Below are 18,022 nucleotides of genomic sequence, written 5' to 3'. Positions count from 1 at the left end.
GATTTTCTTGCACTTCGTAATGATTCACTTCATTAATTTTACCACTGACACATAAAATCGATGCACTATTTGTCCTCGCGGGCCTCGTAAAATGATGTGTCGGGCCGTATCTAGCCCCCGGGCCTTGGGTTTGATTCGTGCCTTGATGACTGCTTCTTCTTCTGCCTCTTTTTATCCTTCTTGTTCCAAAGCCTCAGTGCCAGACATCCTTTTTTTTTTTTTTTTGGCCTTCATTTTGCGACCTCCTCAGTGGCCACAGTCGTGCCGACCGTCGGTCCGCTTCTCTACTTTTGGTGTTTTGAAAGCGCTATCTATCTCAACTAAATCTGTGACATCTTGAATAGATTAAGTAGGAGACTATTTATAGTGAGTTGGATAAGAGCAGGCCATTCTCAGTGTGGCACGGTGCATTAGTCTCTAACAATAGTTGAAAAGAGTGGATTTGCCGAGGCAGAACCATGAGGGGCTTCCTCTATAATGACTCCCAATGGAGTCAGAAGCGTGACGATGATGGCACATCGGCCGCCCAAGCATTCACAGGGAGATTGCGGGGTTGGCTCTTGTTAGAATAGTTCACCGGTTTAAACGAGAGAAAAAAAAAAAAAAGCCTGTCAAAAGCAACTTTAGGCTGGGTGTCTAATCGTTGACTAGATAAATTGTGATTTAGTGCAGATGCTTTTCACCTCTGGGCTAATTCCTTCCTTTCGAATGAAGCGATTTAATTGGACGGATTAAATCAAAGTGTGCTGGCACAGTATGCGGACCAAATTATGTGCAATTTGTCACCCAGTGGTGGTCGGTGGGTATTTCACATTCGAGGTGCCTGGGGTGGTTTTGCCAGAGCCGAATGTGCGTTCCTGCTTGTTTCCTTGTTGCAGTTTGTGTAATCACAGAATGGCTTTCAATTTAATTGGACAATCTGGAGCCTCCCTCATTTTGAGAGGTGCTCATTTACACTCCTTCTACAGCATTGTAAGGTTGTTCAGGAAAGAGCTTGGGGGAAAAAATAGAACAAACCTTTGGAAAAGTTGGATTTATTTTGTGCTGGATGCTAACTAGCTGGTGTGATCTTGCTGACACTTGTTTCAAAGCTATTCCGTTTCCTTTTCCCAAAATGTCTGCTTTGCTACTCGTCAGTGACAACCTGTGCAACTCTCACTCGGTTTACAGCTAATGGAGGAATTTTCACATTCGTTTGTGCAATCAGCGTGATTATTATTTGTTTCCTGAAATTAAAAGCATAGCACGTCTAAATGTAAAACAGAGAATTAGGTTATGTGCTTAGCCAAATCCCCCCCATTGATTAAATAATTGATTAAGTTGCAACGTTCCAAAGTATGTTTATCTTCCATAATCCCTCCACAGATCACAAGTTAATTTGGAAAACAAGTCAACACCGTCCAGCGCAATGTTTATTTTCAAGTTGGTGCATAGTATATTAATTATGTTTCTAATGAAAAGCAACCTCCATGAACCTGCCAAAGTGTTAGGTAAATACTATTCCTATAGTTGCCGAGTTAAAATATGTTGAGCATGATAAACAATCATAAAAAAAGTATCGTTATGTTATGCAAGGTCATTGAAAAGCATTTTTCCCCACTGAGTTGATTTGATTATTATATTTCGGTTTATCTGCTTTCACAGTGAGAAAAGAGCTGCCAACCAAACATCTACAACTAAAGAGAAGCAAAAAATAGATGGCCTACTTTTTGGGGAGAGCAAGACCATTGTTCTATCTCACTTCCAGTCACCACTTAAAAACAGTAATTATGATAGTTTGCAACAAAATTAAGCAACGTCAACGTAGAATGATCTTTTTTTTTTTTTTTTGCACACTATTTTTATGAATGGATTATCTAGCCGGATCTGCTGAAGTCAATTATCGTGTCCTTTCTCAAAGAATGGTAACGATACCTCCTAAAATAAACCGACGCGTCACATTGCACAAAGGAGTTCAAAATGTTTTTGACACGTTGCACTTGAAAAGAAGCATCAATACATCCAAAAGCTTTCTTCTTCATAATTGCTGGGAGCCCTTCAGTGACTTGCCCACACACAGACTTGGCACTCTCACACTGTGTGTCTATTGTGCGGCTGCCATCGCGCGGCAACTAACGTTTGGCTGGTTTCACTTCACAGCCAGATAAAGCATTAAATGTTCTTCTAATCGTGTGAATGCAATAGTGGCTCCTGGACAACTGCAGAGGCTTTTGGATCATCCTCCCATTGTGTGTTGTGTGTTTGTTGCGCACAATGCCTGGCATTGGCTGTCGCCCCGGCCAGCCAGTGGCGACAATGGCGGCGTGCGTGGTGTGTGCGATTGCTGTGCGGGAGCAGTGACCCCAGTGTTTTGTTGCTAACGCTTATCTAAATGCTCTTGTCAGTTGCTTAAAGGGTTAAAGCACCGCAACATAAATGCTCGTTAGAGCTCGCACGATAGTGGGCTCAAAGGCAAAGCCTCTGTGTTGTCCGTCTCGGAATAAATGGGACAATTTCTTCAACCGATCAATTTTCTAATTCGTCCTAGAGGTCAAGTTGACTGGAATTTAATGGGGTCAAGATTTTTCCATCCTCTGATTGGCCACTAGCAAAACATTTTGCGATCATCGTGAGATTTCTTACCAAATAGGTCTAATTTGGTACAAAGACAATATTGATTGGCCTTCATTTGCAATGGTCTGTCGGTGTACTAAGATTCCTTCAATCCACCCTTCATTTTTCTCACCTCCCACCCTCGCTCCTTCGCACCTCTCCTTCACACTCCTGTCCGCACACCTCCTCCCCGCCATTACTCGTTTTTATCCGTGTTTTCATCACAGGCTTCGCCGGAGCTCCCAAAGCAGTCTGCGTCGCCTCATGTTGATGATGGCTAATCCCTCTGAAGCTATTTTTATGCCATTGCCTTTTCTTTCTTTCTTTTTTGCACAGTGAGTGAACCACCCACACGCTGACATAAAATATTTATTCTTTCTTCACGTTCACTCATCGGGACTTTGAAATGGGTGTAATTGAGTGTACCGTCCGTGAACAAGCTGGCGGAAAAAAAATGGCAGATTTCCTTCCATATGTTTGCTGCTAACTAGACCGATTGTCTTGGTGAAATGGAAAAGCTTGATTTTTTTTTTGCCGAACAATTGAGTCTAAATGTCCTTCACAAAGGTGTCATCGTCCAAAAAATGATCTTTTACATATGCACTTCTTGGCCATAGGTAACAGGAAGTAGAACACAAGGATCGGAAAATACATCTCAAGTCCATCAAATATATTAAACGTTAAAATAGTTTTATCAAACTTGATGCAGCATTTTCAACTTAAACATTTGCCTTTGTTTAAGGTTTAAAAAAAAAAAAAAACAACTATTGAGTGTTTTTAATACTCAATAGTTGAGTATATTGTATATTGTATTACTATATACAAGCAGTAATAAGACCAAGGCCAGAATCTGCTGCCTGTTCTAATAGATTTCATTTCAATAATGTTTTCAGAAAATAGCTTTTTATGTTTTCTTTTTTCTGCAGCATTTTCATCTTTAATACAGTCAAGCAGGATGTGACGCAACTGCAAAATATTTGGTAGGTCAATTTTATGTGACATTCATCTCATCAGATTTCATTAGCTGTAATTAAAAACATTTTGTGTGTTTGCATGAGTTAGGATTTTTTTAGCTTTTGAATGGATTAACCCAAAAAATTAAAACATCAGTTGCTGTTTTAATCATCCACTAACTGTGAAAATTAAGTTCTACCCATTTTTCTATTTTTTATTTTTATATCAAAGTGTTCCAGTAGTCATCGAGAATAAATACAACTCTTGGTCACTGTACAGGCTATTTTTGTTTATTAGCTGTATTTTGGAGTGACAAATAAATTCTCTGTAGGGTCTTTAAAGGCAGATGGGACATCACCAACATTCACTTTCAAATCTTGAGGTACATTTACCGATCAAAACAATAAATACATTACAAAAAAAATCACATTGTTCATTTTTTACCAATTTAGTACAGTAGTGTATTTCAGTTCCATTTTAGCTTGCGATAAAAGAACATAGCAATCAATCCATTCCAAAGTTGGAATTTTATTGGGTATTTGTCTACATTTGTAGAGGAACATTTGACACGATCAACATATTTGTGCTTTTCTTCTTTTTTTTTGTATTGTTAATAGCAGTTTTTGACAAAAAGATTCTTCACAACAGACTAATCTGTCATAGTTTTGAATACCAACATGCTCACAACAATTCAGAACCATTTTTTCCATGTGTTTGTGTGTGTGTGTGTGTGTGTGTGTGTGTGTGTGTGTGTGTGTGTGTGTGTGTGTGTGCATCAGAACAAACATACGTCACAACATCACACCCTTTAGTTTCAAACAGTATGTGCCGAGGATGAGATCTTTTTTTTTTTTTTTTTTTGTACTTTACATGTGAGTCAAAGGCAGGAGAGAACAGGAACCGTGGCCCTACTTGTATTTGCAGTCTGACAAAACTATAGTTTACAAAGAATCACAAACATCTTTTCATACTTCACACTTGACTTCATACGAGAATTTTGTAGTCCCAATTATAGTTGAGAAAACCCTCCATATCTGGACCTTTGTCACCAGAAACTACAATGGAAGACATATCACTCATGGCTCTATGCAAAAAAGATTATGATGACTATGTCTTTTTTTTTGTGTGTGTGTGAAATGTGATCTTTTTATGGGACTCCATACATTGTGCAAAAAAGATCTGTAGTCGTGTCTACAAGGCCTCCAGGTGTTGCTCTGCTGTGTTTCGGACTTGAAAAATAAATATCGGATCGTGCCGAGACAAACGTTTGAAACTAAAGCAGCACAAAAATCACCTGCCAGAAATGGATACTGCCCGAAAAGCTACCAATTGAACGTATTGTGATTGCACTGATTAGGAACAAGTAGATCATCATCTGGTGTGATGGCATGATGGCTAATTTAGGAGATATAGTACAAATGTAAAGTTGTGCTTTCCTTTTGTACTTCAATTAGCATATGGCTTCAAAACCCCTTGGGAGGTGTTTACATCCATACTTGTAATTGCTAATAAACAACGTTGGACCGATCGATACCCAAATGCTGACACATTATCCATATTAGCTAATTCATTTTGAATGATTCATTCCATTTTCTCTTCAATTCTCAGGGACTCCTGGTTTCGAGGTGTGGAATTGGGGTTCTTGGTCAGCCTTAAACTCAATAAAATTGCGTTGAAGGGCTTTGAGTCAGTAAGATGAGTCTCGGGTTCCAAATGCCACACGCTGCGATGTTGTTTACGTCCACACTGGATGTCATTGGAAGCCATTCGTCATAGCTTTCCCCTGGAGCCATAAGTGGCCTTTCCTTAACCTCCATCACAACACAAGAAATACCTGTAAAATGACTTTGTATTTGTGCTTGCTTTTGCAGAATACGTCATTATTATTCAAACTGGGCTGCCAATAATTGTAAATGAAAATGAGAGCTGCGTTTGTTCAATGTCGCGCACTCACCGAAAGCGACATGTGCTAGTCGAGTCAGACGTCGGAACGTTCTTCTTATCTATTCAGCATTTGTGTCAATGTTGGCGGTCTGACACAACTGGGTCATCATTCATCAAGATAGAAACAATATATGTGATGGATTATAGGCATTTGATGTTTTCCTTCCAACCTTGATGGAGCAACATAAAACTCAAATGGCAGTGGCTCATAAATGGCTACAAAGATACTCGAGAGATTTTGATGTCATCTACAAGGAATATAATACTTAATGTATGGATTTATTTACATATGTTACATGGCTTTATTGATTTAAAATGTAAAAAAATATTTCATGGTTGAATTTGCAATTGTATGATATCATAAATCAACCCAAAACAAACAGGGAAATAAACAACGTCGTGGATAATATTATTCTGAAGACCTATAGGTAGAAAATATATAGAATTACCACATGGGCATTATTTCTTTATAGAGATAAAATATTTATTTTATTTCTGTGCTTTAAAACGCAACTTATTTCAATGTAAACGTTTCAATTTACAATAAGCTTTGATTGTATATGTTTGCTTTTCATTGTGGCTCTGAACACGGCAATTAAATATGAATGATATAAATCCTAAAAACTGTTGAAATTAGTTCAGTTAATGTTTAGACTGCCGACCTAGGAAATAAATGGTGATGATCTTTTATGCGTGTTATCCAAAAGTCAACCTAATAATGTTGTTTAAAGGCATTTTGCCTCTCAGCTCAAAATATAAACTCAACAGGCGCTTTTATTTTCATTTTTCAATATTAACTGGGCTGCACCAATAAAAAAAAAATAATAATAATAATTTTGGTCAACTAATTTGAAAACACATGGAATACTTGTTCTGTCAATAGTGTTTTTGTCAGGCTTCATTAATAACCGCAAACAAGAATTGCAAATCACCAGAGCCCTTCGTCAATAACTATTGACCAGCTTGTCACCAGACGGGAAAGAACTGCAAAATCATCAGGGGAAATTAGTAAATATCTTTTTCTCGTCCCGTGCTTGTCCAACAACTGCACCTGAATATTCGATGTTTTTGAGAATAGAAAGTAACTAGTGATACGCAAGGAAAAAGATTTGTGTGTGTGGATGTGCACTCCATCAGGACTTTTATTGCGCCCGTGTATTTCTCTATGATTTGACCATCAAAACCTTCGTTTTATTGCCCATCTCGGAAATTGCTCTGCAGGAGCCAAAGCAATTCACACCGCCGCGATTTCACTCGGGGGTGCGCCTTCGCAATAGAACTCATATTACAACAGGAAAATTAATTTGGGCTGCTGATGAAATCGTAACATTTACCGCCTCTGAAGTGCGTTCCAACCCCCCCCCCAAAAAAAAGACGGTTTGTGTGTACCCGGGAAGCACTACCAGATTGAAATCACTATCGGGAGAGTTTATCAGCCTCATGTAGATAGGCGTGACCTCGGGGTCTAACTAAGTGTGATCACACACAAAAAGGGTCTGCTCGGTTTATAACGGAAAGAAGTTTTGAAGGTACATAACGTGGAAGGCACGCTAAATTATCACCATATACTCCGAATTCCTTTTCCCTTGGACATCTGCAGTGGTTTCCAAACCAAATTGATGAGTTTGCACTTTTGGAGTACCCACTATCCCTTCCCGATATTCCTCTGGGTTCATCTGTCTTCCCGCTTTGGTCCTCCTATAAATGATTCAAACCTGTGAATTATTGAGTGATATAACGGCACATACTCGGAGTAGGCGGGGAACTAAACGCGCACACATACTACATACGTTACGTCAAGAAGAGAACAGTCTGGATTTGAGCGTCAGTCTGTCGTGGTTCCACCAACTGGCATAATGGTGAATGATTGAGTTTAATTATCTTTGTCGCAAAAGTCTCAAATGTGTAAACAGATCCTCGGCCGGCGGTCACTCGGGTGCCTTCTCAGACGCGGTACTTTCTCAACAAGTCCGCCTGCCACATGTACTTCCGCTCGGGAAACCTCTCGGGAATCTTGATCTTGCGAAAGTCTTGAATGCACCTATCCAACTCTTCCTCTACTGTCAGCTTCTCTTTGGGCTGCCTCTTCTTGCACGTGTTGGCGTCGCGGGAGCCGGAGGTCAGAGTACGCAGGAGGTCGCTTTTGCGCCGTTGTTCCGACTGTTGGAGCCTAGCGACGGGGCCCTTTTTTACAGGCCTGTCCAGAGTTTGGACGTTAGCGTGGGGCTGGCGGCTGACCGGGCCGCTGATGACCGTCCCTTGCGGAGAGCCGGCCTCGGATTGGCTCTCCGAGCTGGAGGTGGAGAGCTCGTTGAAGGAGGTGCCGCTTTCGCCCTCGCCGTCGCCCTTGTGGTTCTTGCAGCAGCAGTCGCAGGGAAGCGACGACCAACGTGATGTGCCACCTGCCCAAAAGATGACATCATCATTTTTGCATTTGTTGCAATAATGTAACAGTGACACACACACTAAAATGATCACGCCTTTGGCTTGCTGTGCCTAACTTTGGACACTTTACACCGAAATCTGGCTCCAACCCGAGATTTGCCAATTTTTATAGCGTCGGAACCTCACGGTACCATTGTATTCCGTTATGAAAAAAAAAAAAAAAAAAGAGCCAGTGGGAGAAAGCCAAAGGATGAATGAAAAGTCAGCCAGTCCTTGCTCTCAAACAAAGTGATCCAACAATGAGGACAACTGGCTTTCTTCCAGTTTAATCATAGAGGGGAGCTGGCTGACTAGCTTGTATTGTTGAGAAAATTGCAATCATGTATCCACGCTGTCCATGAAAATGGACGTCAAAACACACAACGGCTGTTAATGGACTGGAAGACACCAGAGGCATTATGGAGCTGTGTTTGAATAATACAAGTGGCGACCATTTTAACACTCCAGTCTATAGTCATGTGCTGTAAAATACCAGCTTTGACATTATGGCTTGTGTAATTGTTATTCTCACACCAGATTGCCGACTTTAATATTCTGGTGAGGACATTTTGTCAAAGCAGTGTTTTCTTTTTTCTTCCAAACTTTGCCGCAGTGAAATAAATCCTTTATTAATTCAACACATATTGTTCTATAAAACAAAGTCTTGTTGGTGTCTGGCAAGTACATTCATTAGGCTGGCTCCTGGAGCTCGGGAAAATGTATTTGTCACATTCATTTTGGAAGAAAGAGAATTATTAATGAATGAACCACTAATGGCCATGTGCAAATTTGATTCAAATCAGTGTGATTTCTGTGTGAGCAAAAGAAGAAATGAGACACACCTAACTCCCGGAAACAGACATTTATTTTTCATACCAATCTCTTGCATAATTAAACGGGTATCTGTTGCTGATGGACTTCTCGGTTTAGTGAGGAACCGGATCGACCTACCATGAAACCATCTGTGGGAGCTTTTTCATGCATCTACTATTCATAAATGGTAGCCTTGGTTCTTTTTATGTACAGTCGATGTGAGGCTATAAATAAACTTGTTTAAAATAAACAAACCGCATTACGCTTGAAGCTCCAAAGACATAATTCATAGCTCAGGAGAAGCAGATGCACGATATGGGAGACGTGGCTGAGATCTTAATCAATTGGAAGGAATCCTCCATTTATGGCAGAGCACTAATTGGGCACCGTTCATAAAATCAACAATTTATGTATTTCTGTCAGTGGTGCATATATTTGATTTCAATCTTGGGATTCGTTCCTACCCCATTTTTCGCCTATTTACCCCGCCCGCCACACGACCACGTATGAATCGGCACTTGAACCGTATCGTGTGAATCCACTTGGACAATCGTGCACTTGCAATTCTGCGGCCACGATTCGGAGAAGGCCATTTTCTTTTCCAGCATGACTGCCCCATTGTGCGAAGTCCATGAAAGGTGTGTTGGAATGGTGTAGAAGAGCCCTCTTCTGGATCAATGGACACCAATTCCTCTGCACACAGTCAAATCTTATAGAAAGTCACCCAGGGAAACTGGAAGCTCCATATATTCTCATTTTCACTTCTGTCATCCTTCTGTACAAACAATATTTTTTATGTTAATTGAATAACATCCAATGCGGATGAAGTCAGCAGGACTGAATTGCTTTAATTACTACTGACACTTACAAACGACTTGAAAAAAAAATCTGTTTACACTGCAGACACAATTAAAACCACTTTGTAGGTAAACAATGCATTTATTAAACATATTGCAAGGTATCATTAGTTGACTCTATCATGAGTTCATTATGTCAACGTTGGGTGAAATAGAGGCTCTCTGCTCGGCTCGTAATTGGGGTTTTGAAAAATGACCCCAGGCTCCTGTGAATTGTTAAAAGTGCCAGCAGCCAATTTTCTCGTCCAGACCAAATTAATAGGATGGGATCTGCCAACTGTCGCTAAGAAACCTGATGAACAACGGCGTGATTAAGCCTTAGCGTGGCGTAATTACGTTTCACCTCACTTTAACTTTTCACATCGGAAGTGGCGGCAGTGCTACGCCGTTGGAATGGTAAATGGACACGCGACTGGTGGGGATTCTGCTCATTTACGTTTTGGATTTGCCATCAAAGCTTTAGTGGAGTCCTGACAAATTGACTGGAAATAAATTGAAGACATTTGTGGGGGCATTAAATCCAATCAGTGCTAACTTGGATATGTAAAAAAAAAAAAAAAAAGTGCGCTCGGTGCAGGGTTGTAATTAGACTGTGGAAAAGGACGAATCATCAGTATGCGTTGTTGATGCATCATCATAACCCATCACGTCAGCGCTAAAAACAATTTACACAACTAATTGGAGTGAATGTGTGCAGGCTTTCTCATCGCCATTTACACTGTACATTCATAATGGCTTCCTAATTGAAGTGCAAATTAGGTTACTGTGTTTGCTTTCATTATTGAACTTTTGCTTTCGGAGTTTTTCCTTAGCCACCGCAATTTATCTGCTATATTGATAAGCCGTTCAACCACTATGACAAAGTTTTGCTTCTGTCCATGTACAGTATTTGCTCAACTTGAGCTTTATTAGTTCGGCCCCTGAGGAAAAAAAAAAAAAAAGTCCAGTTATACTTTTACGTCTGGAGAACATCTCGACCTTAATTACAAGAAATCAAATGTAAAGGTCCATAACATTTAGAAGATGATTGACTTTTTGCGTGTGACATTGGATGTCCCGCTATTATCTGTAAGGAAGGAGGTCGGTGTCAGTTTGACTTCCCGCTTATGTCGTCAGAGATGTCAAACGTTGGGCCTCCCTTCTGGCCGCCATCTTTGCGTGTGTGCAGCAGTTGATTTATGTGATCTCATGTCACTTCCCTTTCACCATGTGGTGGGCAGAGGGGGGCCGATTGAAGTCTACTGTCTGTCAAATGTTATCAGAAAGAAAAAAAAACACACACACACACAAACTTTAATCCCTTCTGACAGCTTCTCTGATGTATTGATCTCCGTTGTAAAATCCACCATGTGCACTCCATCTTTTCCACCATAAAATACAATCTGTGCATCATCAAGCATTTTTTTTCCCCCCATTGGTAAAGGAATCAATCATCCATTTATCAGTTTTACTCACACAACTCAAGAGCTTGTAAATAAGCAGGTGGGAAAGTAAAATAGCTTCCATTATGTTAATAGCGTGTATTTATGAGTCATGCAAATATACTACCGCAGCACCCGTGTTTCCATATTTCGGCTTTCTTCTCCAAGGCTAGTATCGATTGGTCGGGTGCATCAGTGGAAGCATATGGACGATTGGCTTCTTGATTGATTTCTGTCATGCATTCCGGCTCTGTTCACTGGAGATAAATGATGGCGCAACACCAAAAGCAAATAAATCCTCCACCCATCTATCACCCCTTTGAGCATCCATTTTCTTCCGCATCTTCCTGGCCTCTCATCACTCAACTGGTCACTCTTTGTCGTATTGTCTTCCTGGATCTTCTGTCGGGGTTTATCGGCGATCAAGTTTATGCTCCCTTCTGGGGCTTGTTAGATTCATTTGAGCAGAGCGGATTTTTTTCACTCTTGCCAGACGTGGTAAACAACGGCAAGGTTTTCACAATCAGCGTGTTGTTTTAATTTGTTATCAATTGGATCAATCGGTCACGACCGAGAGTAGAATGCAAGCCAAAGTAGAATTATTAATAGGAGGACCGATGTCAGTTTGAAAACATAAATCCACTCTGAATGTCTTTGTGTTACCTGTCGTCTATTTTTTACCGCACCGTCCAAAAATAAATTCTCTATTTTTGTCTGATTTAGCGGAAGGCACTTAAATCAGGGGCTGTAACTTACAAAGTTAATTCCTCGATGGATAAAAAATGTAAGCCACAAGCTGTCTGCGTAAGCCTCATTGTCAACACCACATAAGCCCGGGATCATTCACACCATGTCAATTGTGTGTTGCAATCAGACCAGTAGAAGTTTTTCCACAGGGGAGCTCGCAAAAGGTTTTCGAAAAGTGACTTTCACGTTGAATGCTATGGAAACAAAGACTTCCCATTCCGTATTTTTTTAACCGGCATATTTTCTGAGTCTTGCTCTAACTTTTTTGGAAGCCTTTTTGAGAAGTTGAAATGGCTTTGAAACACACAATACCATTGCAGATTAAATTCATCGACCGAGCGCTAATGTGTTGCTCCTCACAAGGGCACCGAGCACACTCGTTTAACGGAACAAAAATGAAAGTTGGCAGTGATTTGACTTGTTGGCCAAGGGCGCCAAAGCACAACAGACGCGCCGCGTCGTCTTTGTCTCGTCTCTGAGCTGTCAACGGTCAGATATCGATTTGGCGCTCCTCGACCCAGGAAATGAGCTCTGGACAAAGATGTCAGCTGTTCGATAAAAAATTCCAAAGGCGTTGGCCGTGATTGATGGTTTGGAGATATCTATGCAAGGGTGGTATCATTGATATCAACAATGCGGCCCTCCTAGCTTTAATTCCTCTGGCGACCACGTAATTATGCCGTTGCGAGACAGCGTGAAATGATGTGTTTAACGCTTGAAAGGCTAAAAGCTGCCACTTTTAATACCTTGCCCCTGTGTGCAAGGATTCAACTCATTATTTGTGTTTTTATAGGAGGTTTGCAAGTAACCTTTAACTAGGTTGGATTAACATTCACCTCAATAGTTTGCTGTCAAATATGATGACTTTGCCAAATCAAAAAGTCTGATACTTTATTTGAGTTCGGACTTATCCGAAAATAGAACAAACGTCTTCCCCATCCAAATATTTCGAATTTGAGTTTGACAAGACTTTGTCTTTGCAGCAGTACATTTCCATTTCCCCCCGTGTCCATTTGTTTGACTTTTTTCCTCCTTCTAGGCTTAAATTTTCAATACGTGTCCGTGTTTTGTTTGAAGCAGCAGGGAGCTAAGCGTGCTTATATAGGAAGATGCTGCTGCCAGGACTTCTCCTCTGAGACCGGGGGTACACGAAAAATGCAAATTACAACGACTGCATTTCCCCTTTCATGTTTGCAAGAAAACACGAGTAGTCAGAGGAATTTTCGGGGGTGGTTCGACTAAGGTGAGGCGTGACGATGGGCTTAAAATATTAAATAGCCCGTACTAAGAGTTTCTCCAGCATGCCGGTGTTTTGAATAGTTTTGAGATGAATGAAAATGCCCAATTAAGTACAAACCCCACGGCATTCCCGTCCGTCTTCAATGTGGCAGTCTGGAAGAATTTCTCTGCAGATTTTGATGGAGGCACTTAAAATCTGGTCACGTTTATTGCTGCTGATTGTTAATTAAGCCTCTTTTTGTCCCATTTTTTTTTCTAATTCATCATTTTTCTCCCTGATACAGCTCATCTGTTTTGCGTTCTATTTTCGATGACAACGGCTTGGATCTCATCCATCACTCAGTCAAATATCATTAGTCGAATGGCATTCAGTCCAGCCCGGACTTCTATTGAAAAATAATGGTGACCTTTTATGAAGGGACTTGGGAACAGTTTTAAAATTGAAAAGAAAAAAACGTTGACTTGAGCAAACCTTCGATGCGGAAACCTCAGTTTTTGATCTGGATTGGCTTTGAGATGCAGTTTTTCCATCATCTCGCTGACTCACTTCTTCACAACCGTACCAATTAAAAGATAATGCCTCGGAGAGGACCAATTACATGGAGATGATGCTGGAGTCTACAGTACTAGCTGAATCATCCCCGTCTGATGACCGATGCATGCTGATTCATCAGTCGTCGCTGCATAGTCACGGACGAGCACTGAGGTGACGACTGATGACTTATCTGCACTGAGCGCAAACAGAGTAATGGGCAAACAAGCACACGGGCCATTATCACTCTCCTGCAGAGAGCTCGCAGAGCGCTATCTCTGACTTTTCCGTCACACTTGTTATCCGCTTTTCGTGCACAACGCCACTGCCAGATTGGAATTCAGCTTAAAGGATAGTGAAGGTGCCCTGATGACGGCTGATGGTGTGCCGACAATGGGATTGTTTTAGTGGCTTTGGTTAAGGAAGGAGGCTCAACTGGGAGCAATTTTATTGTCTGCCATCTTTGAATTTTGCACTTGTTCCTTCTCGTTCGTAGCACCTTCTATGAAGTTTCTTCTTTGATACTTTGTTTGAACTAACCATACTTACTTGCCAATAGCGTCTTTGAATATATTTGGAATACTTTGGGTAATGCCTTCTAGGCTTTGGATCTGAAACATCGCTAATCAATACAGCGATGCCCAGAATGGATTTTCCTGATATCTCTGTTAAGTAGGTTATGCATCATGTTGGCAAATACATTGCAACTCGACGTCACGAAGCTGCCTCATGGATGTTACAATTCAGGCTACCGCTCTTGATTTCCCCAGTGGAATGAACCTGATGCATGGCGGCAACGTCTTCACAGAAAGTGGATTCGACTCTTCCAGGAGGACGGCTGCCGTATCTAATCAGGCTCGGCTCTATCAGATGCTCTTTGGAAAACAAACATGAGTGAGGGCGGGCGGGCTGATGAAATGATTCCATGACAAGTGGAGGCATCAGATCACGTTAGGGTTGAAAAGTGTCTAATCAATGCTGCCTTATATTGCCGTTAAATTTATTGTGCGACTTGTGGGTTTATTGCGAGGTTTGGTAAGCTGCCAGTGAGGATCATCTTAAAATGGGCGTTCTTGGAAAATGTTCCTGTCGCATCATTTTAACCGGCAGTCATTCCGGCTTTAAGTGCATCTTTTAATGGATGAGTATCGTATATAAAATAAAAACATGATTATTTTTCCAACCATCTACACAACACCAGCAAAGCCTTTGTTGATTTTCCACATCCAAAAAGTATTTGGTCGAAGTTTTTTCTGCCATGACACTGCCCCATCTGTCAACTGAGGAGAGGTTCATAAGGAAAAAAAACATCTCCGTCGGCAGACATCAGCTGTCATGGTGAAGACGGCAAGGAGAGCGGACATCTGGCAGTTCAAAGGTGGCGCTGCCTTGAGGGCAACGGAGTTGGTTGCCAGAGCAGTGGAAGATGTGGAGAAGCTCCGGGCGGCTTCCCGTGGGCCTCATTAAGGACGCTGCATGATGGTCTAAATAAAGGAAGTGGGCCATGGCTACACGCAACACTCCGACACACACTTGTGTACAGCGCAGTACATATGTTCTACTTCACGCCTCTTTCCATACATGCTGTGAAAGTGCCTCCAAATATTTCGTCTTGTGACGACTCGGTTGTTTTAAGAAATCTTGCTAAGTCAAAATTTCTTTTCCAATTTTTCTTTTCTTGGTCGTACCAGCTTCTGTTTGTTCGGAACTTTTCATGCATCTCATTAGATGCGGTCTGTCATCAAATCTTTCCATACTGCTTGAAGGGTAACAAACTTCAGCGTGTGTACATTACAGTCTGGTGCTATGACACCATAAATCTTTTTTTTTTTTTGTCAGCATACTGACAGCGCCATATGGCGTCTCCCATTTCCCCACTTCAAACACCCATTCTATAATGTGATGTATGCTTATTTGATTACAGGGCACCTTTCACACGTCTCCATTTTTTATCATACTGGAGCAGCTAGTACTTATGAATGATGCAGTGAGAAAACCAAATGTTGCCATTTTCCTACAATATGTGGGTACTTGAACAAAAATGCAATATAAATGCATAAGAAACTGCAAGAGTGTGTGGAAAAAAAATGTTAGGGGGGGATGTTTGGGCTCCAAAGGATTATGTTACCGGCCTCGAGAAGCCTCCAATCATTGACAAATCAGCTCCAAAAAAAAAAAAAAAGCTACGCATGTAAATGCCTTCCCAAGTCCCAGCAAGCAGTTATTTGCAGAGACTCCCTGAAATGTCCTCTAATCAGCTACGAGAGCCGAGTAGGATGATAAGAGTGTTTGCAGAATACACCTGGCAGCTGTAACGTCCACATGCAAATCTATCTGCCAAAAGAAGATGACACAGACTTTTCTAGAATACTCCATTGTTTAAAAGTCTGTGTAAGGTGTGGTGTCATGTCCACTTTTTTTTGCTAATTATTAACCATATGTTGGATTCCCAATATTTCAATTCCGTATGGGCCTTAATCCCAAACGCCATTGTGCTCCACGCTCAATGCATGCAGCTGCCGGAGTGAGATAGACCTGCTCGCTAATCTTCCTTTGGCTAGGTAGTGTATTCCATTTTCTCAGCCACCATTGACAGGAATCAATAATAAGCACGATGATAAACCGTGCGCCTCACACTTTCTGACTCTCTATTACCCGCCTCTTCTGTTTTAAATCCTCCGTATCCAAGGTAACACCACTCCATTTGTACTGCCACGGTGAAATAAACAATCTTTTAATTTGTCTTGAGTATTTCCTCGGTGCGCTTTACCACGGAGGGAGAGCTGTATTAAAGGTTTTCCACCATCTGTCAGCTTGGAGGTAATCAATGGTAACTTGTTTCCCAATCAATAGCGCCGCTTTGGATGTGTTGTTGGAGATGTAACATGGAAGACGTCTTTGTGAAGCAACATGGTACATGTATGTGGAGAATAAAGTAGCAATTTACATGTGACTGAAAAATAGAAAATGGAGATTTAAGCACAGGGTTTGAAAATCTCATTTGATGCCCGCAGCGGATGGTCTCGGCAGATTATTTTCCCGAGCGGAATCGGAAAAACCGTAACAAGCCGTAATTTGGAGCTCGTGTGAGAACGTCATAAAGTGGCAAATAGTAGTGAGCGGAAAAGTAAGATGGTGGCGTGGCTTCAAAATGGAGAATCAGCTTTAGTGCACTGCAACAAGAGAGGGCAAATCTTCAAAAGTAATATTTCTAAAAAAAGATTTGACCTATTTTCTGACCTATTTCAAGACTCGGCATTATAATATGTATTTATTTCACTTGTTTACACCAGTAAGAGAATTCCCTCTAGCGCTGGGGAGCTTTTATCAGCAGAAAGTATGAAAGCGAGAAATTGAGGTGTGATGACACAGAATGGGTAAACAGGTGGAAGATTGCATGCACATACGGGCGAGGTAATTTTATTTTTTTTGGTTTCCCCGGGCTGACGGATAAAATGGCCTGCAGAGGACATGAGTCCTGTGACATTGATGGACACTCTGATATTGCCTCACTAATCTTTCCTCCCACTCTCTCACACACATGCACACACCTCCATCTTTCTCACTCTCTCAGCTCTGACTCATCCATTTTGTCTCGGCTCGATCTTGTTTGCCTGCCGTGTTTATATCCTACTTCTTCCACTCGTCTGTGGTTTCACGCGTTTTTGGATTCCAAATATCTTTTTTTTTCCCCCAACCCTCCAACGCCGCTGATGCTGCACCGTGTCCTTGTATGCTTGCACCGAGCCAGCAGATTCCGAGCAAACACAGACCCCTCTGCTCATTCCAAAGAAAAACAGATAAGGGAGATGCCTTGAATCTCATTCAACAAAGTATATTTGTATTTTGGAACTGAAGTGAAATAAAAATCCACTCTAGTTTCAATCACTCACTATCATCAAACTATTATACAATGATACTGTACACATTGTGTTTGATTGCAAATCTACTCACAGTGGATTCTGTCGCTGAGATGGCACTGCAGTAGCTATAATTGCGTGAAAGGGTCCTGCGTGAAATTACCTGAAGCCCATGCCACATTCCAAATAAAAACATGAAAGCCTCATATATAATTATGTTATTATGGTAATTTTCCCACTGTTGAGTAGGGCCACAGTGACTCATACAACAATCCAATTCTGTTATTGATATTTGTACTTTTTTTGACTCCACGTTGAAGTCCGCAACAAACTCCAAAAAACTGCATTAACGTTGTGTCTGCAGTCACTATTTGGCCTAATTATCAGTCCCTGCTTCTTTTTTTTTTTTTTTAACCACAACTCTCTTGGCAGACAGGAATGTCCAAATTTATAATTCATGACTGTCATGAATAATGAATGTGCACTCTTGTTTCTCCTCTCACGTAGTCCAAATTAGCTCACCCAAATTAGAATAACACTCTGTACATTGCAGTATGTACGTAAATTGCTCAATACTGAAACAACAATAATTGGAATCGTGGAAAAGTTTTTATTGCTACAAACTTGTACTTAGGGTCT

General features: G+C 41.1%; 1 protein-coding gene across 1 annotated transcript in view; it reads right to left on the bottom strand.

Moving 5' to 3' along the window:
- Positions 1–7,434: 7,434 nt before the first annotated feature.
- The window catches only part of kctd16b (potassium channel tetramerization domain containing 16b), a 28,719-nt gene continuing 18,131 nt past the window's right edge, over positions 7,435–18,022 (bottom strand). Inside the window, exon 2 of the mRNA XM_085936550.1 lies at positions 7,435–7,892. Within this exon, the coding sequence (XP_085792676.1) occupies positions 7,435–7,892 (458 nt within the window). The remainder of the gene's footprint in view (positions 7,893–18,022) is intronic.

This window comes from Syngnathus leptorhynchus, chromosome 17 (assembly GCF_054491065.1).
Source record: "Syngnathus leptorhynchus isolate UIUO chromosome 17, UIUO_Slep, whole genome shotgun sequence".
NCBI classification, from domain to species: domain Eukaryota; kingdom Metazoa; phylum Chordata; class Actinopteri; order Syngnathiformes; family Syngnathidae; genus Syngnathus; species Syngnathus leptorhynchus.
The sequence above is the reverse complement of the archived record's forward strand: the minus strand, read 5'-3'. Positions and strand labels throughout refer to the sequence as shown.